The sequence below is a fragment of the Phalacrocorax aristotelis genome, chromosome 4, assembly GCF_949628215.1.
Source record: "Phalacrocorax aristotelis chromosome 4, bGulAri2.1, whole genome shotgun sequence".
Lineage (NCBI taxonomy): Eukaryota > Metazoa > Chordata > Aves > Suliformes > Phalacrocoracidae > Phalacrocorax > Phalacrocorax aristotelis.
The window spans coordinates 76,577,890-76,604,288 of record NC_134279.1 but is presented as its reverse complement, the minus strand read 5'-3'; the positions used below and the strand labels follow the sequence as shown (position 1 = coordinate 76,604,288).

The window sequence follows — 26,399 nt, the reverse complement described above, 5'->3', positions numbered from 1 at the left end:
GTATTTGAAAAATCAAGAAAATGTTATCGTTTAATGAATGGCTTATTGAAAAGTTTAATTTGATGGAAATGTATTTAGTATTATTATTAAATTCACTATATTTAAGGGTATTTCAAGTTAAATCTCCTGTGGCTTATTAAAAGAAATACTACTTAGAATTGCACAATTCAAACAGATTTCGCCGCTTCATGATTTTAGAACTAGTCAGTCTTGCCTTGGTGCCTTATTTGCATTCACAGACTGGAAGAGGACTGTGTTTGGGCTTGAGCCCAGATAGTTAACATCACAGTTGTGTTCCTAAGTGTCAGCTTAAAAACTGCCTCTGACATTCTTAGCTCTGCTGTTTTCTGCTTCCTCTGCCCAACTGAGCAACCATGGTATAGCTCTCATGGCAGTCCTTCCTCCTCTTCCACCAGTTCAAGCTTTTAGACCCAGAAGGATCCTCTCTTAAGTTGTGTCTCAACAGCTAGAGGTTGTTGGAGCATGTTCTGGGACAGCACACAGAGTTTTCTGGCTTTCTAAAATCAGGGTGAAGTAATTCCTGAAATGAATACTCGGATGGGGTTATTTAGTTGCTTCTGCCTCTCTGTTAGCACTTAGCACCTGGAAGCTGTCATATGCCACACTTGCAGAAGCCTCCAGCCAAGGAGACTTTCCTTCACACCACAGTAGCAAAATTTTTATCTTGGAAAAATTTTTGTTACTGTAATTTTACCCCTTGCGTAGGCTGTTCTAACTTAAGTCAAATTCCTTTTCATTAGGTTTAGGTTTGACCTGGTTTAATGCGTGCTTAAGTTGTTTAATGTGTCTGCAGCTGTGGAAGCCGACGTGCAAAATCAGAATCTATTTAGTGACACTGGATTTAAATGTGCTGCCCACTAATATTTTACATCTCTTCTTTATCTTCTGTGCTTGTGGTATGAGCCAAGTGAGGTGTGGTTTTTCAAGCTCTAATGAGTAGGACAAGTTGGTATTGTGTGTTTGTAGAATATTCTCTGGTTGGTTCTTGCTGCTTTATTTCACATTTTTTCAATCTTCAGTAGCTTTTTTCATTAATGTAATGCTTCCCTAGGCTGAGTTCTGCAGACCAGTCTTGTCCTTAAAGAATAACTGTGTAATCCAGGCTTGGTCACAGAATGGTAGTGGCAGTAAAAATTGAAAGTCTCTAATAGGCTTGTGGCAGTTAATGATACGTAAATGTTGCAGCTGTCTCTTGGTGCAAAAAGTTTGCTGTTCACTCTCTTATAGCTATGGCACCTGAAAATTAAAGCGAACCATAATTAAGCATTTTTAGAATTACATTTTCTCAAGTGTTTTTCTGTTATGTTCTCCTTCCATTTACTTTCATTATTGGAGAAGAAAGTAAACTTATTGGTACAGAGCCTGTAATTGTTGAAGAGTTCTGTGGTAAAGCAAACCAGTACTGGGAAACTGAGTCTCTTTTGGAGCATAGGAACTGTATGAGTAACAAAAGAACCAGCGGATCAAGATGCAGAGTCTAGATAAGATGCTTTCTTGGTAAGGAGCGTAACAGTTCCAATTTATAGATTCTACGAATGCCAAAATTTAGTCCTGTAAAATAAGTGTAGAAGTTGTACCTGGTTACAATTTACAAATATTCTCTAAAAACTACTGGCTATACAGTAAGAAACAAATGCCCATGCAAACTATGGAAAAACTCTGGTAGAGAGCACTTACTGTCAGTTTCAGTTGTGCAAATAATTTCATTGTACCTTTACAGTCATTTTCTTTGTCATGGTGCACTAAAATTATGTTTAGTGATATATTTATTTGTACTTTCTTTCAAAGTATATAGTAAAACAGTTCAACTTCTGGCCTTTTCCACCCAGGATACTCTTTTTTGGGGGGAATAAAAATATGGATAAAACAAGATTCAAACCTATTGCACCTAGACACAATATAAAGGATGTATAATTATGCCAGCTGAAATTGAAAGTCCAATTGTTCTAAATGTCATATGAATGCCGACTGTGCCAGAAATCTGCACGCTAAAGAGAGAGAGCATGGGAAACAGGAAGTGTTATTGCTCTTGTGTGCAGATAAGAAACTAGGGAAAAGGGAGATTAAAGCTAAGATTTTTTTCATATTGACTAGATCTGTGTGTCCAGTTCAACTGACTGCTCAAAATTTAACAAAAACACTTTTTGTGGTCAGATACCTCAAATCAATAGGAGCTTCTGGAAGTCTTGATTGATGTAGCTTTTCAGTGTGGTGTGGAAAGCTGATGAGCAAAGTAGAAATTAAATTCAGTAGATGCAAGGAACTGAAGGAAATAGGTTTTTCAATTAATAAGAATGCAGGGGTGAAAAGAAAGTTGCCTTAATACTGTTTGGCATCAAGTCTTGGAGTTGGAAACGGGCTCCCATGCTCAAAAGCATGAGATGTCAAAATAACAGCCCCCAAAACACACATTCTATCTCTGAGGCCTTGAAACCTTTTATCCTTTTTGCGGACATGGAGAAGGGAAATAAAATAAGAGTTAAAGATGGAATAAAAAACTGTTATATAGACGACTAAGTAGGTGTTGAAGCCTATTGTGATGTTTTACGTGGTTTGAGTTTTGGGGGGGTGCGGTGCTGGGATTTTAGGGGAGGATGTATAAAGAAATTTTTTTTACCACAGAAGTATCAAGCTAAAACCTTGTTCTGTCATTTGTTTAGGTCTTAATACTTCTTGGCATCTCAAACTAGGTAGATCATTGCAGCCTTTCTGAGAGGAAGAGAAGCCCTTTCTTATCTTAGGGGTATCCTTGTGTTATACTTCTGCTACAAATAAGAACAAGTTATTTTAGGTCATACACAGTCTTGGAAAGCAAGTACTTTGGCTCATCTTCCTTATTCTGAACCTAAGCTGATTCTCGGTGCATCTCTGATTGTCAATTGCAATGCTTATGTAGTAGCCTCTCTCTTAAGAGAGCCCAAAAGGAGAGTGGACCCTAGGGATACTTTCTTGCATGCAAATGATTAGAAGGAAGAAAATTAAGGCAATCTTGATATAACTGATTAGAAGTGATACACTTGAAAGATTTGTAATCAAACATGTGTGTTATGTATCAAACAGAACACTGATTTGTGTTTCCTGTTTTACCTTTAATATGGGTAATCTGATTGGTAGCTAAATTATACCTTTGATTAATGGAAAAGCAATCAAGATTATCATAACTACCTGAAAGAACTTCTCATGGACTTTTTGAAGATAAGATGTGGATTAGTTAAGTGTGTAACACTAGAATGTTCTTAGTTCTAGAATTCCTGTTTCCATGAGGTAATAGAACTTCCCGTCTAAATTGCTGATGCTGTCACTGTAGTGGAAGCAACATGATGGGAGCACCTTAATGTTTACTGTAAGCTTTCCCCAAATCATTCAGTACCCTGAAATAAGACCAGGCTGTAGACTACTCCCATATATGTGTCCTTAATGACCATCAGTAGCAGTCTTGATGTGCCTGTCCCATTAAAGGCATGGGACAAGTAGGACAGGAGGCCTACTTAGTCTTTCAGCCAAGGAATGGAGAAATTTAACAAGCTTAGTCATATAGTGTAGGCTTTTTTCACCAAAAGAAAACTTACATGGAGTTTCTCTTAGCATTCATTATAGTCCTACTGAATTTAATATTAAAAAGTAGTCCTTAATGGGCACAAGTAGGTAGGAGACCTATTAGATTTCCTGAATAACCATTGGTATACTGTGTATAAATTTTTCAGCAGCCAATATGCATTATACATGCTTTCGCACAGGTAACTTTCTCTTCTTTTATGAACTCCTGACACTAAAAAGCCATGTTCTGAAGGATGATCTCTTAGTTGTAGTTAACTTGTAGCTTTCCTTTTTTAGATCCACATTTGTCTTTGCTTTCTGTTCTCCCTGAACTGTTTCCATCACTGCTTGCTACAGTCAAAGCAGGATAGGTAAAGCTGGTATCAGAGAAGAATCTACCAGCTTTTATTTCCTGTCACTGTTGTGGGTTTCTTGGTGTTTTTTTTATTACCCAAAATGAGTGTTCAATTAATGACCTCTAGTGTCCTGGAACCAAGGTGGTGTTCTGACTGCATCAGATAAAAATAATCAGTCTCTTTTAAACTCCAGAAGACCTGCCTTTTTTAATGTAGAAATTCTAATGACTTGATATTTCTCATCCAGGTGCCATATGAAACACTGAACAAACGGTTTCGAGCTGCACAGAAAAACATTGATCGTGAGACAAGCCACGTTACAATGGTCGTGGCAGAGCTGGAGAAGACACTGAGCAGTTGTCCTGCTGTGGATTCAGTTGTTAGTCTCCTGGATGGAGTAGTTGAAAAACTCAGTGTTCTGAAACGAAAGGTAAGCGCTGTTCTACCTTGTGATTGCTTTGCCTTTGCAAAGGCAAACAGAAGTAGTCTTCTACAATGCTGATTGCTTGAATTTTCTTTTCAAGGTATAGGTATCACTGGCACTGTAAATAAAGGCCTTAGAACACACAGCAAAATACCAAAACTTACTGTATCTTGCTTTACTGAGCTTATGAAATATGACTTGGTGTTCTGTGACTAACTATAGCAAACCTCTGTTGAAAGATAAAATTAGTATGTATTTATAGTCGTGAAAAGGAATTTCTCTACCCACAGAAAAGAAATAGCAGCAAAATGAACGGATTTCTATCAATTCCTGCTTGTCTAGTGAAAAGGTTTGTGCAGCTGCATTAATTCTTCACTCGAGGAGGGAAGAGAGGAGGAAGATGAGTCTGAAAAATGGTGAAACCCCAGTGGAGTTTGCAGTGTTGAGGCTTCTTTGCAGAAGAAAGTGCAATTGGTCCTGTATTATTACTTCAGTTTTTACAAACACTAAACTTGCAGGTTGGAAGGTCTAGGGAATATTACTGAAAGCATTTTAAACAAAGTTTAGCAGGATAACCTGCTTCTAGCTGTTAAGCTTGAACACTTGTATGAAATACAGCCAAAGTTTCTTGCTTTTACCACTTCTTTCTAAGGAGGAGGATTAAAACCATAAACTGTGTAGTATAAGCCATCCTTATTTTGGGTGGGAATATTACTCATCCTGAAACTCATCAGCACGCTTACTTGAAACAGATTTTGCAGAAAAATGAGAATAGCACTGTCGCCTGTCTTTAAAGCAGTGCTTCACCAAAAATAAATAGACAAAACAAATGGTAGCAGAGTCATTTCATTAAAACTTAAGTGAACTAACCAACAGATAAAAATCTTGAGACAAAATTATGTGACGTGTCAAAATACCTTGGAGGTTTGTAACTTGAAAATAAGTCATGTATGTTGATTTGGGGTTTTCTGCTTGAACAGGTAGCTAGGTGTTGAAAAGTTGATCTGCAGAAGAATTCATAAATCTAATTGCTGTTTTCATCTGTGGTTTGTGAGACTTAGAGGTCTTAAAGGATATGTTTTCTTCACTGCTGTTACTTACAGAAAGAAATTACAGCTATTTCTGAAAGAGGTGTTAGATTTTGCTTGTAGGTGTGTAGTAATGATGTGGAGGAGTAAGTTATTTACTTGTTAGATCTTTGCTGACTGCGGAGGTGTGTCTGAAGGCATTGCTGAATGTTTTGGGTGCAAGGCTCCATTTTAGTGTAATTGTTCATTTGTTTCTGACTGCCTGAAAGACTGTGGGGAATCTTATAGCTGCTCAGAAAGAACAAAAGGCCAAAAAAAAAATCTGTTTAACAGTAAAAGTCTTCTGGAATGCAAAGGTCTTGTTTCTGTTCCAAACCCTCAACTCCAGCTGTCTTCTCTGTAATCTCTGCCCCGAGCAAAATGATTGTTTTCTTTAGGGCCTTTGGACCCATGAGGGATCTCTGTTTCCTCCTGTGTTTAGACAAGGATCTGATGAACTGCTGAGATGGCCGTAATAGAATGAGATGGTTCCTTTGTTTAACACCTTACTGTTTCGTAAAATAGAGCTTTTCAACACAGCATGTTTCTTGGGTTCTGAGAACGATCCTGGGGAAACCTAGGCCTTTGTGTTTCCCCTTTTGTATCCTGTTTAATATGCTTGTTCCCTCGAGTTCTTTTAGTATCCAGCAGGCCAAGTCCAGATAGCCTTGTTTCAGAGAGTTTTGAAAAGGATCTGTAGCCGTTCTGAATGCACTAGAAGGATAAAAAAACCAGCAAGAGCTGCCTAAGTCCAGATACAAAACCATATCAGGAAATCCCTTTGATATGAGAAGGGGCTCAACCTTTGTGCCTGGCTGCCTTGAATTCTCCTAGCTGTATTCAGAATAATTCTCGAGGTTGCCTTCACATCTGCTAATACTGCAGACATCCAAGTGAGTTTTGGCTTGAGTTAGTGTTTGCTTTCTGAATAGGAAGAGACTCAGTTTATAACTTAAAATACTGATCTCCAAACCACATGTTACAAAATAAAGCTAAATTCAGTAATAGAAGTAACTCAGACTTGCATCTATAGCCTGAGTTATTTTTATTACTGTTTACAGGAATTTTAGTAAAAGACTATTTTGTATCGTGACTAGGGTTTTAGATACTTGAATTTGGTATCAAGGGCCAGATCACAGCCAGGCTTAACTGGACTAAATGCTTGATAGGCTTTTCTTGTACAGGTTTTCATTTATTTCACTTTGCTTTTCAAATATTGATCCTTCCAGAAGAAGTCTGTAAATGAGCATACATGGTAAAAGTAATTAAAACCAACCTGTGCTTTTGGAGCTGGGGCTGTTAGACAAGGATGATCCTGTAGCCTGAATAGGTTGAGTACTGGGAAGGTAGCTGTGCCAGCATGGAGTGCAACGTGGGCTGCCAAAAGCCACCCAGGTATTTGGTCTGTGCTTGGTTGGGAGACCTGCATGGACTTCCCTGTTGCCATAGCTGTGCAGTTATTCAAACACAAGCCAGCAAGTTTAAAGTCACCTTGAGTAAGGCAACCAAACCTGAAACTGCATCACTAGTGATATATCACAGATGAGAAAGGTATTAAGCCTTCATTGTCTTCTGGTTTGCTTTTACCTTAGCAAGCATATAAAAGTACTGCAGGCCTTCTTGTTGTCTGTAGCCTGGCATGACCCACAACAGCCACGTGCTGTATGCTGGCTGAGTCAGCTAGCTTTGGATTACGATATGTCTGTAATAAAATTGCCTGGTAAAACTTGCAGCATAACTAATCAGCCATTTAACTTCAAGGCTGAGGAAAAATAAGTATGACCTGAGTGTTTGTTTCTTAATTTAAAAAAAAAAAAAAACCCACAAACATGTTATGCAGATATTTTAGGGGGTGTGTTTTGCACTTGGTTTGCCAGTATGTTGGTTTAAAAGAAAGTCTTTCTGCTTCCTCTGGACAAATTTATTTTCCTAAGTAATGCTCCTAATAGTAGATCCATGTTTCCAAAGTAGCAGAGGTAAGTAAAATAATACCAGTTTAACAAAGGTGATAATTCTTGAAAAACTACTTCAAGGTCCTTGAATTAAAGGTGCCAAGTGGCCAAATGTTTATATAATTTTCATTATTGCATGACTGATTAAAATGGCTCCAGTGTATTAGAAGTAATGTGGGATTACTCTGCATCACTCCTGGGTAGAACTAATTTGGTAGGACAGCTGCTTGAGGAAGAAGCCGTGCGTAGGTTAGAGGTGGAAAATCGTGATTGTCAACTGTTTGGACCAGGCAACTGCAAACCTTCACAAAGCTCTTTGCAGACTACTGCAGCAGTTGCTGTTGTAGTTGATCAGTTGCCATTTTGGGACTAACTGCGCATTAGCAGAAAGTTGCATATATTCATAATGTTCTAATGTTATATAAAAACTTATTTCTGTGGAAGAATATCTCAGAACTGGACCAGCTGTGCTGATACTTATGCACTGCCATAGGAAATGTCTTTCTAAATTAAAGAAATGCTATTTGGAGTAACTGTATAATATGTAAAGAATGCTTACAAACAATTCTTACTGTATTTTGCTTTAAAAGCAAATTGAAAAATGTATGGCTCTTATTTGTTCCTGTTAATTTTTACTCTTTAGGCAGTTGAATCAATCCAGGCTGAAGATGAAAGTGCAAAACTCTGCAAACGTAGGATTGAACACCTGAAAGAACATAGTAGTGACCAGCCAGCTGCTGCAAACATGTGGAAGAAGAAACGTATGGATCGTATGATGGTGGAACATCTTTTACGCTGTGGCTACTACAATACAGCCGTAAAACTAGCAAGACAAAGCGGTATTGAGGTTGGTAGCAAAGTGCACTAACTTACTAACAAAACGGTAGTAAAGGGGAAGTTGGCAAATACAAGCTGCTTTAGCCCTGTAGCGGCTATTTTTATGTATGAGCATGCCTTTATTACTAATGTTTATCTGCTCATCTTTTTAGGCCTGAGCTTGATCTCCTTACTTGACTTAAATTGTATTTTATTGTATTAAGTCAAAAATGAAAGCATAACTTTTAGTCACAAATTAAATGCTTTTAGATAAACACCTTGCCCTAATAAAACTTAGAATAATTCTCAAATGTCATACAGAATTTCTTGTTAGCAGCCTTTAGGCTGCTGATTAAGCGGTTGGTAGAGCATCCCATCTGTCTAACCACACTTCGATACATGTAGGTGACCTGACTGAGCAGCATATGCTATGCTGCTTGCAGGAACAACTGTTTTATTGTATCATCCTACTGTTGTATCATTGATGTACTTAATACATCGAGAGGGAAGCTGGGTTCTACTTTGGAAATAAATCTTGATACAATTGGGTTTTTTAGTAGCCAGTATATCTTGCATGGTCCATAGAAACTTTTTGCTGTTTTGCTTTATTTTGCCATCTACGATTCTGTGGTTGTCACTTTCCCTTTTAACTGGTTGTCTGGTTAGTTTTGCTTCCATCTCATAATTGCTTATGAAGCGTTGAGAGATTGTGCACCTTGGTGTAGCTTCGTTATGCAGAGCAGTGTGTCGACACTGTGGTCTGCTGACAGTCACAAGGATGTTAAAGCTGATTCTTTAAGAATTTGCTCTTCATGCAGAGAAATCATGCTAATTTTAGGTAACATTTGGTATTTGATACTCGGTGATTCTTGAATTTTAAGTTACCTTGATATGCCTGACTCCAGAAGGTATCCAACTGTCCTCGGTTAAAATCTTTCTTCTATAAAGTTAAAGATGCTGAGAGTTTACTTGTATTAAGTGACTTACGTACTTTGCCTTTCTTAGGTTACAGAGTTGACACATCTCTGAGCTAGTTGAGGGGAAGAGATTTGTGTTACTGCTGACAAATTACAGCATATATATACCTGCTCTTTGTCTTGTACAAATCTGTCACGTGCTGCTGTTACTCCCTGGCTACTTTGCCAGTCTGGTGTTCAACCAGCAGTGATTACAGTAAATACCAAAAGGAAAACAGCAAGTAGAGACTGAACAGAACAGAGAGGGCAAGAAGTGGATTACAAAGTAGTAATAGGAAATAATCGTGAAGAAATTCACTGAAGAGGCTGCTATGCCTCACTAAAGATAGCCCATGCATGTGAATGAAAAAAAACCAAGACAATTATTCTGGGATAATTGCAGCTGAATGGTCAGCAGCTCTTCCACTTCTGATAGATGCTTCCCTGTGTTTGAGCAGAAGCTCATCTCCTGCTGAATCATCATGTTACCATACCTACTAGGTCTGCTGAAAGAGCACTATGGAAATATCTTCATTTTCATAGCAAGTTCTATTATGCCTCATTAAGTAATCCTCAGTTTTGGTTTAGACATGAGCATGGAAGTCTGTCGTGATACACTGCCAGACCATGTGGTAGACGCGTTGCACTTGTGAATCTTAAAGCTTTTCATTCTGTTGGTTGAATAGAAACTTTTGTTTTTTTTAAAAAAGTTTTAAATAAGTTTATTTAACTTCTGCCTTCAAGCCTAAGTATTTTTACTTCCATAACATCAAAGTAACTTGAATAACTTAGTTGGATGTGTTGAATGCACTGAGGCTATATTTCTTCTAGCTTGCTGAAATGATGAATTTTACTGAACATTAAAGTTTGCATTTTGGCTAAATGAGGATAGGCTTCCCTCGGTCTCTCAACATTGTACTCAGTCTTTCTTACTGTGTGGTGATACTCATTGTGAACAGATTTTGCAACAGTAAGATACTGAGACTTGATTGTTACACAGAATTTGTGGCTTTGCTGGTTTAATAGGACATCTCTCTTGTGTTCTTGCTGAAGGGTAGGAGCATTGAAACATTCTCTAATGCTTAATAATGTAATTTTGCTGTAGAGATTACAAAATATCGTGGTATTCTTCTCTCATTCAGAGTAATATTTCTGTTTACTGTAGTCTCAACTGTAATTTTGATAAATGTGTCTACCACTACAGAGTTCAGAAGCACATTGCTGTGTAGTGAACCTGGTCATGTCTATTACCTGGGGTTTTTCTGTATTTTATATATCAAGACAATATTGTTACCACCGGGTAGGCCCTATACCCTAAGAGGTGGGGGTTTGCTCAACCTGTCCACCAGCGTGGGCGAGTGAAGCATGATCCAGCAATGCAGTCTTGTGGCAAAGTGGACTCGACAGCATTCTGGGTTGCTCTGGGATGAGCATCGCCAGCAGGGGAAGGGTGGTGATCCAGCCCCTCTACTCAACACTGGTTAGACCCATCTGGAGTGCTGTATCTAGTCCTGAGCTCCCCAGCAGACACACTGGGGTGTGGAGTCTGTCTGTACTGGGAGATACGCAAACCCAGATTGGACTGCGAAAGGCCTAAAGTAACCTGTTTTAGATGACCCCACTTTGAGCAAGGGGACTACACAACCTCCAGAGGACCCAGTGTCAGCCATCTGTGATGCTGTTTCTGTGGCCAAATGGCTAGAAGTGCCCTTTGCCGCTGTTGAAAAGGGTGAAGGAAATGGCTCTTTCAATTTCAGTTGTAGATGGTGGATCCCAGGTTAAGCATCTTTCAGTAGCTATTAGACCCACCTTGGGAGCATGTCTCCGCCTGCTTGTTTTAAGTTCCTTGCATGGCTTCTGAATGCTAAGAGACCTGCAGAACTGCTAAGGTACTTCAAGAGTAGAAACAGTTTAGAAAACATTCTGTTTCAGTGACCAAAACCAAACCATTAAATCATTCATATGTTGCCAATAACACACAGCAGACAGTTTGCTCAAAGATCGACTATACACTGTAGTGTCCAACTCTAATAGTTATTGATGGGCTGTGACAAATTCTAATCTGCTTTCTAAATTCACTACCTTCATAGGAATGATATTCTTGAATACTTGTCATGGAAGAAAAGCACTTAAAAGCCATGGTTATAAACTAGGAAGCAAACAGCTATGGAAAGAAATGCTGGATGTGAAAAATGATACGGAAGTTTAAATATCAGAGTTATGAACTAGCTCAAGTTAGGAATAACTTCTGGCATGCAGCATATATAAAGCATAATCGTTTATGGCGATATAAGAAACTACAAACATGTAATGTGTGTGATATGTCTTTAAAGAAAAGTAATGCTGCTTGAGAAAGTAAACCAAAATGTGGGTAATATTAAAATAAGAGCTGACAGTCAAGGATAGAAATGTCACATTTGTGCCAAAGTAAATATGGGGTGGAGGGAATTCTATTGTGGACTTTTTTGTCTTCTGGCTCCCTAATGATGTGAAAACCAGTTTGTGATGAAGATATAAACTAGACGATACCTTTTTGTTATTGCATACAAATGAAGCTCGTCAGTATCAGCTTGTTAAACTTAGAGTTAAAATAAGATCATTACTGACTTTGGAGTATAACACCAATATAAAAATGCATATTTTAATCTGTAAATTCATATACTCAGCTAGCTGGCAGGGTCGTCTCTTTACTTAAACTTTGCTATTCCATGTTCTGCTATCTCACCTCTGTGCCATTAATTCATAGGCAAATCCAGTTTTGGAAGTGTGGTGTTCCACTAGGAAGTGGGTTGCTGTTTATAGATAAGCTTTGTAATTAGGTTAAGTAGGTAGTGCTTTGCTTGTGGTTCTATGGGGTGCTTGTTTCTTAAATTTAATTCTTTGTCTAGCCCCCTTTTTGATAGGCTAAGAAGGAAAAAAAAAAAACAACCCACTTGAAGTGCTATGTTCTTTGCCTAATTCTGTAATAGCCATAGTGATTTTTGCCAATTGAAAGTAAACCTAGATTCTGAAGCTGCCAGTCTCTCATATGCTGTAAATCCTCTTTCTGCCTTTGCTTAGTTTTAGTAAAAGAAGATATGTCCTTGCCTTGATGCCCATACTGTACAGAAGCTGTACAAGTGGCAGTGTGTCCTCTGAAGAACAGCATGAATTAAACCAAGTGTCTGTGTGTGAGGGTGGGGAGCAAATGATTTAGAAATCTATAAACCACTGAGGGGCAAAAGAACTGCTACAGCCATGGGGAGGGTAGGCAGTGGCACTGTACGGTTGCAGGTGTAAGGGAGCACTTGAGTTGAAATAACTCTTAAATATCTTAAAACTGGTTAACTTGACTTTCCATCATGGACGCCAAAGGTTTGCAAATTAATGTTCTTAAATCAGTAATTAAGTAGGTGCATTGTCCTTCAGAGATACCTAACTAGCCATTTGCAGTAATACCATAGCATGTTTTTTGCTCTTAAGAATTGTTGAGAAAAAAAAAATTGGATGTTCCACTGAATTCAAAAGTCTTGTCCAGACGTATGACCACTGTAAACATTGACCTCTATTAGAAGGGCTTCTTGACACCTGAAGCAGTATTAAACCAGTTGACAGCAGTCCTAAAAAGGTAACAATTTTCTTGAATTGGGAGTTGAGATCTTCAGTTTTTGTCAATCATTTCCTTCTTGAGAACTTCTGAATCTGTGGTAATAATTATTCCCTGGAGAATATCAAAGCAAGGCAGATGTTGCAAAGCTATTCTTGAAAATATTTAATTATCTTTCAAACTGGTATAGTAAATGTATTTTTAAAAAATAAATTTTGATTAGTATAAATGAAAGGAATAGTAGTCACTGATTATCCTCTGTTCTCCCCTCTCTCCAATTTGGTCTAGTTCTAACTCTTTCTGCTGCATAAATGCAGTTTGTTTTAATGATTTGGAAACCATTTTGAATGGATTAGCCTGAGTATTTGGAAAGATACCTGCAATAAATTCAGATGTGTTCCATTGTCTTAATGTTGTTACAGAAAGTCAGCAATCTTACTTGATGTCCTTTGGAATAAGAGGAACTTGAATTCTTCCAGTCAAGCTGCACGCTTTTAACCAAGTACCTGATCTCTTGTTTATACTGTCCTACATCCTTGTTCCTTTTCTCAACCCCAAAGTTAAAGGTTTTTTCTTGCTTTATAAAAGTGTTCCTCAACACTGTAAAATGGATCCTTCAGCTGGGACATCAGTAAGAGACTGCTGAATTATTTCTTTCTGTGTTATAGGGCAAAATCTCACTGAAGCTGCCATTTTTGAGGTCATCTTTTCCCTGAATAACTGTTCCTACCAATGATTCTCTCTCTCCCTGCCCGCTCCTTCTCCCCTTGCACATATTTGAGCATCACAAACAGGAAAATTATTAAGTTTTAACTGAAAAAGTGAATGAAAAATGCTGTCCGAGAATACCATTCTGATCAAAATGCAATAGGCTTAGGTTTGTTTAGGTCTTGCGGAAGCTCACCTCCTGGATGTTGACAGAGGAGAGCAGATGGTATTGAACCCGTAGCTGCCTGGATTTTAAGGAAAGTTTCATATTTAAGCTGATTGTCTTTGCCTGTCCCACTGGACCGAAAGTTTCTTAAGCCTGTGTAGCTGGTATTCTTGCTCTGAGGGATGTGCAGGATAAAGGCATCCTATGGTCAGTGAATGTCCACAACCACAGGTGGATCTGCACATCAGCAGGAATGTGTAGGTAGGATATCACTTCTGTCTCTCTGGAGACTGACCTCTGCTCCACTGAGTCTTCTAGCACTGCTAGAGCTGCATTCCACTTCATGAATGAAGGGACGATCACCATAGCAGACTGATGGTATATATGCATGTCAAAAATAAGCGTGTGCTTTGCTACAGCTGAGTTCTACTAGTCTTCTCCCCAAAGGCCTGAAATGTCTATTCGGATTTAACTTTTATGGTTGGGTGAACTAGGAGTGAAAACTTAAATGTAAAGCAAAACTCAAATCTAGGAAACTTAAAAATCTAAGAGTAAAACTTTTAAACTTAATCTAAAATAGTAATAACAAATAAGCTACATAATACAGTTCGAGAGCATTGGATCAGTAAACTTTTAATACTTGAGCAGAATGGATGTCAGTAATATGTGATTGCTGCAGTAAGAAATTCACATGAATGTTTAGAAAAACTTAAGTTTGAGTGAAGGAAGCCATAGGATCTTAAAGTTAAAAGCTGAATAAGTACTCCTCCACAATCATACCATTGTACCCTTAGAAATCTTCCTTGTTAAGACACGTAGTCCAAGAATGGCTTGTAGGCAAACACACAAATACATATTAAATTTATTCATCAAAACAATTTTATGTTCATAACACTTCAATTCTAAATAGGTAAATAATACTTGCATAATGCTTGCATGGATTTTTTTGCTTTGTTGTCCTGCAGAATGTAGACAAGCTGAATTTCTAAATGGCAGAAGGTGTCTCTTTTTTGTCTGGATCTATTTATTGTGTCCCTCTTCTATGACTTGCTGTTCTCACACTAGAGATGTTTGAGAATACTACATATGAAAGTTCCTGAACAGGCACAACTTATCCTGGCACTTTTAAATGTTAACTTGTGCCTGTTTTGAGTTACCTTAAAGAACTAGGCTCTATAGATGAGCAACTCGGAAACTCCTTTAAATATGTTTTGGCTGTTCTTAGTGTAGGCATGGCAACTTTCACTACATTGGTATAATGAGTGTCTAGGTGTGTTCATCTGAATTTCAAAGTGCTGTAATTCCTGAACAGCCTTACATCTGCAGTTTGTCTCAAGCATCTTTGGGAATTAGAATTATGTAAATGTGAAATAGTCAAGATCAATGCAGAATAACAAACTTTCTCATTACAAATCATTTGACACTTCAAAAGCCAAGGATGTGAAATGTGCTGTGATGTTGCATGTCTATTTTTTCTAGTCCTTTTAGACAAAATGGGTTACCTGTAGTGTATCATAACAGAGCTAACTTATTACAAGATACTTAGTCTGGAAGGCTAGTGATTCAAGAGTCTTGAATTGAAATTTTATCTCAAGGGAGAATGGTGTTATCACCTGTAGATTGCCTAGGTATAGAAGAGGTTTGGTTTCAGTTATGCCTCTGAGATTTTTCTTATTGTACATTCTTCCTGTCAGACATTCCTTCAAAGTGTAAATGTTACTTTGCATTTAACACTTTCTCGTATTACTGAGAATCAATGACAGGAGTTTGCTTTCTGTGAATGTGTGTAGCTGCTAATACAGACTGATCCTGCATGGACAGAAGCTGCAGGGCTTGTGCTCAACTGGCAAGGGATTAGTTGTCTCTCCTCTGCTAGAAGAGGCGACAACAGAAAATGGCCATGGTAGAGCTAAGACCAGAAGCTTTTTTTTTCCATCCCTGCCCAGTGATGCATCTTAAGCTCTAGAGGCTTTGTCGCATTACTGTAGCGTAGTCATTTATTACTGTGCTTAGCATGGTGTAATGTACTGCTGGGTAAGGTGCATCCATTTGCTGAGCTACAAAAATTGCTGAGGCAGGAGTAGAGGATGCACTGGGAAAACAGCTTGCTAATAACGAACCAAAGTGCTAGCTGCAACTGTGAGGCTCTACCAAAGTGGCTTGTGTGCATGAGCAAAAGTAGACAGATGAAACATTTATCTTTATTTGGCTCTGGAGCAGTCAGTACCAGAATATGTATAGTTTTGGTGACCACGCTTTAGGAAAGCTGTTAGAAAAATGGGAGGGAGATGACTGGAAAATGTAAGGAAGCAGGTGCTTTTGCTAGGTATGAGAGCAAAAGTCATATACCAAGGAACCTGATAATCTAATGCCAAGGAACTTCATAATCTAGTGCAGAAGATCTTAGGGAAGGAAACAATACGTGGAATCAGAAGTCAGAAAAAATCAAGTTTGAAAACAAACACAAAGCTAGAACCAACTCCAAAAGTACCAGCATCTCCTAATGCTAAAGACAATCTTCTGACAGACAATCAGTCAATACAAGTTCCTGGGGTCTTTCAAAAATAACCAGGTAAAAGGTCTGTGCTATACAAAGTTCATAGAAGATGCTCTCATGTGAAAGCTCAACTGTACACCATGGGATACTGTGTTTATTTTGCAGACAAACTTTTCTGGCTCTTCTGTTGATGAATCTGTGGTTTGGCTGTCTGTCTTTGCTTTTCTCTAACAACTAGCTCTGCAGCTGGCTTTGGAGTAGGACATTCCGTCAATTGCTCTGTTTATTTTCTCTGTAATCCTGTTAATGTGTGTAGCATTATAACACTTAATAGTAGCTTAATGAACTTCAGACAACATTATTTTATGAGCAGAGAGTAAGGAGGCCTCTTAATGTTAGTTTGTGCCTTATTTTAACTGATCTTCAGTAACTGCGATGTTGCTGTATTGTCACCACCTATGTCATTGTTTTCATAATAATTTGCATTTTCCTTTGATCTTTACACAGTTTATACATACTCTGCATTCACTCTGAAGGATCTTTCTTGTAACCAGCAGCCTTTTACTCTTCCCCTTATATAGGGGCAGAGCAATTGACTGTGGGGGGGGAAGGTCTCTCCATGTTACTGTCATCAATCTATTGCCCTGTTCTGCTTTTCACCTGCACCTCCACTTTTTCTTTCCGTGCATGTTTCCAAGTAGGCAGTGTTACTGTGGTGTGTTCTAGTGCTCCTGTTCCTGCCAACTGACATGGTTTTTCACTGTCTCTTCACTGCAGAAATATGCTAACCTCTTTTTTTTTTTTCTTTCCCAGATGGTGCTGTTCCCTACCTTGTAGCTCCTGGCACCTGCCTTCTTCCCAAGTTGTCTATTCACCATAGAGGAAACTTTAATAAATATATTCATGTAGAAGACTAGTTAGACCTTTCTGTTCATATCTGTTCATTATTGCATTTCTATTTCAGTTCTACAGCTGTGTCCTAAGTTGTATTGAAGGTTAGGTTGCAAATTGAGGGTGTGTAGTTCAGCATGTGAGTAGTCATTGAAAACGTAAACCAGTTTTTTAAAGTTGTTGGTTTAGAGTGGTCTGTTTATTGTATTTCATATAGAAGTAGCTTAAATGAATGCTTACCGTACTACTGAATGCTAAAGTGCTTCTGCAAAGCCTTTTTTAATACAAAGGTAGCGTTCTTATGCATGTAATATGTATAGATAGTCAATCTTATTAAAACTGCCATTGGTACATACTCTGGGCAACAAGCCACTGATAGCCTGAGGCTTACTGGGCGATTTTCAATTAAAAATAAACAATTTGCTTGTTTAAAAAAATAAATAGCATCTTGTGATGTTATGAATAGCCTATTTTATACAACAAATAGCCTTTTTTGACTGTTGTTTTTTTCACCAAGGAAGTTTTCTCCTCTACAAAATGCTACCTTTTTCCATCTAAATCAAACTTTTTTAAAATCTTGTAAGCCTAACTTTTCTTTTTTGATTAATCGTCTTGTTTTGAGGATTGCTCATAGGGGATTTGAAAATAACAAGTATGGCATGTTTTAGTACTTGTTTCTGTTTGTTTTTGAGCTTTCCTGAAGATCCACATTTCATGTGTGAAATATTCTGGATGTTTTTTTCATACATAAATGTTCATGTGACTTATAAGGGATTTTATCATGCATTCCTTCTGACGGCTTTCCAGACCTGTGCCTGGAGATAGCATAAAATAAAAGTACTTCAACTCATGTGCAGAGTGGAGACCAATGGACTATAGACCTGACTGTTCCAAATCTTAAAATGTTGTACTTAAATTAAAACCCTCCCATGAACACTACAGAAATTTTGAGCAAAAGCTGTATTGCTACTTAGAGAAGTGATGCTTTTGTTCTTTTTAAGCCATTTTTGACATAAGATCAAAGTCAAAGTTGCTATTTTGTTCTGTCTGGTGTGAAATGTATGAGCGGTTTTTGTGGTGACTTTAGAGCCACGTTGTCTAGATCTGAAACTGTATATTGAAGAGTTGTTTCTAGATTTGGGAATGGATTAATCAAAACCCAGTCTTATATATTAAAGAGAAAGTCATTACTGACTTTTTAAAAAATTATTTGTAGTGAAGTTAAAATTTTCACCTGTTGTGAAACAAACTCTACCACTTATACTAATCTACATATTGCTGTCTTTTAGTTATGACTGTGAAACTAATGAATGATTGTAGTTTAAGTGAAAAAATTTAATTTGCTTGAGGTATAGTTACAATGTAAAGATGCTTCACTTTAAAAAAAAGAAAAAAAGTTGGATGAAGGCTCTACGTTTGTGCTGGTGTCTAAATAGAAAGTGAGAGCATTCTAAAGGCATCCCAGGGACACTCTTAAATTGCCATGTTTGAAGAGGTCACTTCTAGTACAAGACTAAAACAAAACTTTTGGGTGGAGGTGTTGTTGTTGAACTCTGATATCTTACTTTGACTACCGAGATGTGGTCAGGTTTTAGTGAAGCGGAGAAAGTTTGCTTGAGGTCTTTTGGAATAAAAGAATCCTGTGCAAATACTTGAGCGTATTATCAGTAGTTGCATAACTCCTACCAAAAAAGAAAGGCAAACAAGTTTGATAGGCATTCATTATTTTTAGCAAGACTCTGCTTTTTTTGTGTTTACTTGGTTTTGTAAATATGTGGACCTACTACTATTTTTTTCCAATTCGCTACTGAATTCTCATAACTGTGTGGGGCCTTAAAATTACAAACTTTGGGATTAAAATAAAGGTAGTCCCTACTTCAGTATATGGTTGCCAGATTCTCACTTGGTTCACAACTTTGTAATAGACATAGATGTGTTTCATTTCAAATTCATGTAAAGCTAAAATATCCACCAGTTAGAAACAAATTGCCTTACTAGCTTTGTATCCACCTTCTCATTATTTCCTAAGCAGTATTCTTCAAATAACCTTCACTGTATTTTTGTGAATCACTTTTTCTTCCTTTCTGTAGTACAGCCATATGAAGTCATTACATTCTGGGCCCACTTTTATTTTCCTCTTGGGTTTGATGCCTGAAACTAATGTTTAAAGTAGTGATTATTTTTCATTACAAAGCAGTCATGCTATGACTTCTAGAACTTGTGGAGCCTGGCTTACTACAAGCTTGTCCCATCGCTGATGTAAGCTTTATTCTGAATTGCCCCTTCTGTGGAGAAAACCTGCATCAGATCTTTCCTGCATCGGCATTTTGGTATCTGAATAACTAGTGAGTGTTTGCTGCAACCTTTCCCTCCAGTAAGGGCAGGTGCTGGAGTCTCCCAAAAACAAGACGCTGCTAAGGAGAAAAAACCTGGCAAAGGGCGAGAGACCCTGAGAATTCAGCCTATTGACTCCTGTTCATGCTGACCAGAGTCCAAAAGCTGTTCAAAGGAAAGGAAGTGCATATACATGCTTGGGATGTTCTTACTAAGAACCCATCTCAGAAAATGGAAGTGCAATACAGGGATATATCTTCTATGCTGGCCAGGAGTATATATGGAGTAATAATCACAATAAAGAAATCCTCATTCTTCATAGTATTTTATACCTTAATAATTGGAGTTCTGTGCAGAATCATAGGGTTGGTAACCTCCCTCCCTGGAGGCAATTGCAGCTTAAAAAGATGCAGTGATCTTTTAAAAGCTATATATATGTAAATCAGGCAGAGCACCAGGTGATGTATAGATGTATTCTTTGTTTAAATAAGTCTCTGATTTCACTTAAGTGTCTTCAGCCTTCATGTGGAGTTTTCTCTAATAATAAATGTTTTTCTCTGAAGTTTGAACTGTTCTAATGGAATTAAATAGTCCTTTTATGATCATCCAGTGCTTAAATAGTTATTCTTCTGATACCTGTTTAGTGACTCCTGAGTAGAAGAGAAGATTAGTTCACTTTAGTCCAAATAGTTTTAAGCAGAAGTGATAAAATCTAGGTGGTACTTCCTTGCTTGTACTAGAAGGAAGAAGAATGCTTATGCTGTGTTGTCCCTCTTTAGTGTTTGGATAATTGTCAGTAATACTTAAGGACAGAGCTCTCTTCCCTGAGCTATTTGAAACTAGTTTTCAGTACCAATCTAGAAGCCTAACTAAATGAAAGTTTGATGTTAATCAGTCTTCCTACCCAATGCCAGGTATTCTGCATTCGTAAGCAAGTTAAGGCAAGGTTACTTAGGCATAATTATCGTAGTGATGTGCAGGAGGCTGGAGAGACTGTGCTAAGAGTTACGGTTTGATAACAAGACTGAAATAATCTGTGTGCAGTGCAGGGTTCTGCTGCGCTTCTGCGGTACTGGAAGTAAAGGATTGCAATTGCTTTTACAATGTGAAAACTGAAATTGTGAAATGAAGGCAGACTTTACAGTGTTGCGAAAGATGGTAATTAAAGACTTCAGAATTGCTTTTTAATTTATATACCAGTCAGAAAACTTTTGCCGTGATGCTGAATGCTGTGCCAGTTGGAGGGGGAGTGTACAGTAACAGGTTTCTTGCTTCAGCTTTTTCTCCACCTGCAAAGCCGGTGGCAATATTTCTCTAAAATTGCATATTTATATTCGCTCAATTTTATATGTAAACATATTATATATATGAGAGGCTTTTCATAACAGCGTATTAAATCTTAATGCTGTTTTGGGAACTGAGGAAGACAGTGTTTCTGTATGGTCTACAGCCTATGCAACTCTGAATTGCAGAATACCTTCAGAAAACTATTCAGGATTGGGGTCTTAATGGCTGGTTTTGACTGGAACATGAGATACTTCTTGCAACCGCTAACTCTGTTCACTGGTTCCCATCTACACAAGATGTGGCAGACTACTATTCCAGTAGTGGTCTGTGCTGATTTTCATAAAGCCAAATAATCCTCTCATATTCCATTCTTCTCTTTCCTTAGTCCTGGCTAATGAAATACACTGTGGAGAAGCACCAAGAGTTAAGGCACCACCAAGAAAGGAAGATAGGAAAGCACGATCAGATTAAAAAAGCTTGGGTGACATGAGCATGCGTGGGTCTTTTAAAGGTTTCTTGCCTAATTGTGTCGTAGTATTTTTCTTCTATGAATCTGCATGATTAAGACTTCTAACTACTTTCTATCAAATGCAAAAGCTATTTCTTTCCCTACAAATGGATTTCTTAATGCTTTTTTTTTATATTGTTCCCTAACTTTCTATCTAGTCAGCAAAGAAGAAAATCCTATTTATTGGTGCAATTTAAATGTGATTGTTGGTTTTGAAAGGAACTCTTTTAATTAAAAATGTTCTCCTCTGTTTTCTGGATATGTGCTGTCTATTTAAGAGACAGCTGCCCAGCTTTGACTTCTTTTGGCAACAGTGAAATCTAATTAGCATTTCTGTACCAAATAGAACCTTTTTATTTTAAATTTGCAAAAATGTAGGAATTCCCTTTTTACTTCAGAGAATTCTGTCTGCCTCAGCAGCAGCTACAGTCTTTTTGCTCACAGTTGAATGTTGCTATACTAACACCTGATTGATAAATCTCACCAGCTCACTGAAATAAAACAAATGCTGCCCTTACGCTTCTTTAAAAAATAAAACCTTGTGTTGTGATGAAGCTTAAACTATAAAAAGCTAGCGAATTAGATTACACCAGTGATTTGTTGTCTGCCTAGTGTATCCAGCCCTTTTTTAATGTAGAGGGAAATGTTTTTGTCTCAATTTGGTGTAAAAGTAAATGCTGTTCATTAAGAGGACGCATAGCTCAAATAAGCTTGAGGAAATATATGAAGATGTTGTTATTTTAAACTCAAATTGAATTGTCTTTCTGTTCAGCGGCTGTGTGGGAACACATTCAAGCAAGATAACGAATATGGCTGCATTATATGTCAGATTACATATGCAGATGAGTTACCTGGGCAAGAGGTTTTTACATGGTCCCCTTATCACACACGGGAATAACGTGCTTTTTTCCACCTGAGTATATCATGAGAAAAAACTTCAGACTACCAAGGAGATTATGCTCCTGTTCTTGTAGGAAAACTTCCAAAAAAAAAAAAAAAGCACCTTTTGTGGAATAGGTTGGCATTCTTTCAGTCTATTTGCCAACACATTGATAAAAAGAGATTATTTTGTTTTATCAATGAGGGGATGGGAGGAGTCATTGAAAGTCTGATTTTAAGTTTGTTCTATAACCTTGTAGCTGCTCGAGCTCTGACCTCAGCCCGACTTACCTGGTTTTCATAACACAAGAGCTGCGTGCAGCCCTTTATTCTTTTCATGGTATAATAGTCTTGTTGCTGTGGTCATACAATCTATAAAATGTTGCTGTGTGTCAGCTGCCCTTAATAGGGAGAAGGCTTTAGAGAAAAGTTGCAACTTGTGTGGCAGTTTAGAAATACATGGGGCCTGTTTACATTTTTGTGAATAACCATTCTGACAAGCCTAGCATGATCTGGTCCACTTTTCCAGTAGTACTAGGCTTCTTGATTTCAGAAGGAAAAACTGTCTAATGAAATAAAAGATGTAAACGCAATATGCTTGATGCTACTTCTATTTTATTATCTTTGTCTCAAGGAGGTATAAACTTTAAAATTAGGTATATTTAGCTGTTCTAACAGCTGAAAATGCCATCTATTTCTGAGTGGTTTTGTTCACTAGAACTACTGTAACTTGTCATATTCAGCATTTCAGTTATATAATTTTCAGTATTTTGCTGTGAAGTCTACATAAATGATTCTGTTCAAAATTAGAGTGCATATTAATGAAATACTTCAGTACTGGATTTCCATTTGTCTATTGAATTATGGTTTCTCACAGTGTATTTTTTCAGTAAAGTAGGAACTGTCACAGCATAACATATTTATGCAGCTCCAAAATAACTTCCAGTAGTGCCAATTTGGACTGGATCCAGTTCATATCATTTAGGAATGTCTACCCAAGTCTTTTTTTTTTTTTTTTAGCAGAAGTATATGAAAAAAAAATTATCTTTGATACCCTACTAGATCTTAAATTGTATTCAGTCATGTTTACCTTGATTGGTATGAATGTGTAAAGCTGCTGGTAATGAAAAAGGAGCATAGATGCATATTACAGGTTTGCTCTGGGCAAATTGGATACTAGATGGATGCTGTTTCTTCAAAAACTTCTGCTTGTGATAAGCACTTGAGGAATCTTGTGGCCCACCCATTGCCTAACTGCTTTTTAATATAGTAGCTTTGTTTTATCACCTCGGTATCGGATGTTGTAGATGAAACTATTGAAAGCAGTTGAAGGTCTGGAGCTTACAACATTAAGCAGGTGAGACAAAATACATTGGAGACCTCGGACCATTGTAGGACTTCACTTAAAACTCAATAGTTGTAGATGGCTAGGTAAAGTAGGTACAGATTCTCCTATGTAGTTCTTGCTCACTTTAGCCAATGTTAGGACATTGTCACGGTCCAATCGGTGTAATAGGCCAAGCTTTGAGGAAACCAAGCACTCCTGTGTGAACTGCACTGAAGTGGTCATGGAATCTGATCACTTCCTGTACAAAGCTCCTAGGTTTAATCTTTACTCTTTTTTTTCCTAGTTCTGTTGTATAAGTAGACTCAGAAAAATATTGACACTGTCTCACTATCGGAGTATACCAGTGCACAGAAATGCAGCCTTTAAAATATCTTGTAATGTCTGTTTGTGAAGTACTATCCTAAAAACCAGCAGTCTCTAGAACAAAGTCTCTACCTCTGTATTCCAGCTCTGAAGAGTGGATTGCTGTGTAAAATATCAGCCCAATTTAACAAGACCTGCTTTCCTTTTTGTTTTTGAAGGACTTGGTAAATATTGAGATGTTTTTGACTGCTAAAGAAGTGGAAGAGTCATTGGAAAGACAAGAGACTATGACTTGCTTGGCTTGGTGTCATGATAACAAATCCAGGCTCAGAAAAATGAAGGTATGAAAATGTAATGTGTTCCTGTCTTGCTTAAATTATTTTCAAAACTACTTGGACATTTGATGTGGTTAGTTTGGTTTAAATTATAGGTCTTGAATGAAGCCTTGTATGAAAGTAAGGACATTAAGTACAAAACTTCTTTTAAGAAGGCATAGGTAGCGGGAGCTAAGCTAGCTCACGTAAATGCTGAACACAAAACTGGTAGGTTGTCTTATGGATGCAAGTGTTGTCTCAACAAATTATGCTCAAATAAAGCTATAATATTCAGTTGGGTTTAGTGGTTTACAGACATTTAAATGCAGAAGTATGTAGTGTCTCGATGCATGTGAACTTACATTTATAACTCTCTGCGTCCTGCTGAGAATATAACTCAGTTCATATATGAAGGTATCTGATGAGTGAGATTAATAGATTTACCAATGTCCTCAGGCTTAACAGTGAGAGAAATTTCATACAGATTTTTGTCTTAGTATTTTTTAAGTGTTGTATATAAGAAAACAAAACTTGAGTAAACAACTAACTTCCCGTGGGGAACTACTGTTGAAATGTGGTTTTTTATAAAACAGAAGCCCAGTCTAATCAAGTAATAACACAGTAAGTGTTTTTCTAGCCATTGAATACCCTGACCTGAACATGCTGTATACTTGTTCCTATGCAACTGGTTTAAATTTCCTTGTCTCTTAAATTCTGCATTTCAAAGCACGCTGTAATCTTTTATAGGGCTTGCAGAAATCTGTTTTTAACTGATATTAACCAAAATCCCTGCCTCCCTCAAAGATGTATGTGTCTTTTTTTAAACTAAGCGCTTTCTTTAACCAAAAATGTATGAGTGCACTTAATGATAAGCAAAGAGTGACGTTCTCTGTCACTCAGGGGCGCCAAAATGAGAATGAACCGAAGATGGGACGCAAAAGTAAATCGGCCAGTGATTACTCTAAAGAAAATGATGATCTTGTTATGGAAACCATTAAAGGAAAACCAGAATTGGTATGTAAACACTATTGCATAATTATACTGCTAAAAGATCCCCCTTGTGTAATCTTAATATGTTAAGTAATAGAAGAAATAAAATCTGAACGTCTTTTACATCACTAATCTTCAACAAACAATAAATAAGGAAAAATCTTCCCCATTCCTCTTTTTGGTAAAAAAAAAATAAAAGAATCTATTTCTGCAAGCCCTACTCTTTTTTTTTTTTTTTTTTTTCTTAAACCCAAGCAAAAGCCAAAGCTAAGGCTGTGAGAGATCAGAGTTGGAAGAAGAGAAATCACTATGCTTCTTTTTGAAACACAAATACACATTTCTTCTGTTTCCGGTTGCTTAGCTACTCATCAGTGTTAATGTTCTAAAATCCCAGCCACCACCTTAATGCAAGCCTAATCTAAAAATTAAACTGTATTTTGGCCTGGGAAAGCACGCAGTCCTATATAATGTTTACAGATGTGAGCCGTCTAAACTCTTGTGAATACCTGCTGTGGAATTATTTGAAGGTATACAAAGTTGAAATGTATGCATCATCTGATTGTCTAGGACTCTCTTCTAGTTATACTTGCCGGCAGAACCCATACAGCCATTGGTTTGCAGCTTACTTGACAATTCATAAAAATAAAACACAAACTCTGAAGGTTGTTTTGGGATATGGGTTTTCTGCTGTTGAAACACTTCAGCAAAATATTAAGATTTAGTATCATTAAAAATTATAAAGCTTGATCAATTTTTTTAGTAAAAATGAACTTAGCTAAAATTCTAAATGAGGGGTTTGTGTAGATTTAAATAGCAGGGGATTTTAAAATAGTCCTACTTGAAAATTGAAGAAAGTAGAGAAGAAATTTTTATTTTCTACTAAATATGGGCTTGAGTACAGAAAAATGCATAGTTAGAAAATGAATTGTTTTCCATTCCTTAAACAAGTATATTTTAACATATGACAGAATGCATCACTTTTATGTTCAAATGGCTTACATTTCAAATCTTAAAATAAGCAATTGTTACAATGTGGCGTTAGTCACCCCAGGCAGTTAACTGGCACAAATTTGGAGTTGCTCAAATTCCTGCTGAAGTCACTAAGGAATTTTGATATTACTATGCTGATGGACAATGAACAAAAGGCAACTATTCATTAGAAGCATGGGGGAAGGAAAAAAACATTTGCCAAAAGGAGCTGGGAACTAAAGGAATACAGTCCTTTTCAAGATTCAGAGGACCTTGGGTTTGATTGTTTTCTTAAGGTAATAAAACAGTTGACTGTGTCCCTATAAAGAAGCATAGTGACTTCTTCTTTTATGGGGGGAGAATCTTTTTCTTTTTAATTCCACATATTCAAAGTTTTTTTATAGATTTTGTGAACTGGTGATGGAATTTGATTTAAAGGGACACTGTCAACTTCATTAGGCTTCAAATTTTACCTTTTTCCAAAAACAGG

General features: G+C 37.3%; 1 protein-coding gene across 4 annotated transcripts in view; it reads left to right on the top strand.

Moving 5' to 3' along the window:
• The window catches only part of MAEA (macrophage erythroblast attacher, E3 ubiquitin ligase), a 52,844-nt gene that overhangs the window by 13,231 nt on the left and 13,214 nt on the right, over positions 1-26,399 (top strand). For 2 of the 4 annotated variants that reach the window (XM_075092112.1, XM_075092108.1), the window contains exons 2-5: positions 4,162-4,344; positions 8,001-8,204; positions 23,855-23,977; positions 24,851-24,964. In XM_075092112.1, the coding sequence (XP_074948213.1) occupies positions 4,162-4,344; positions 8,001-8,204; positions 23,855-23,977; positions 24,851-24,964 (624 nt within the window). The remainder of the gene's footprint in view (positions 1-4,161; positions 4,345-8,000; positions 8,205-23,854; positions 23,978-24,850; positions 24,965-26,399) is intronic. The other 2 variants (XM_075092111.1, XM_075092110.1) reach the window with 1 other exon arrangement.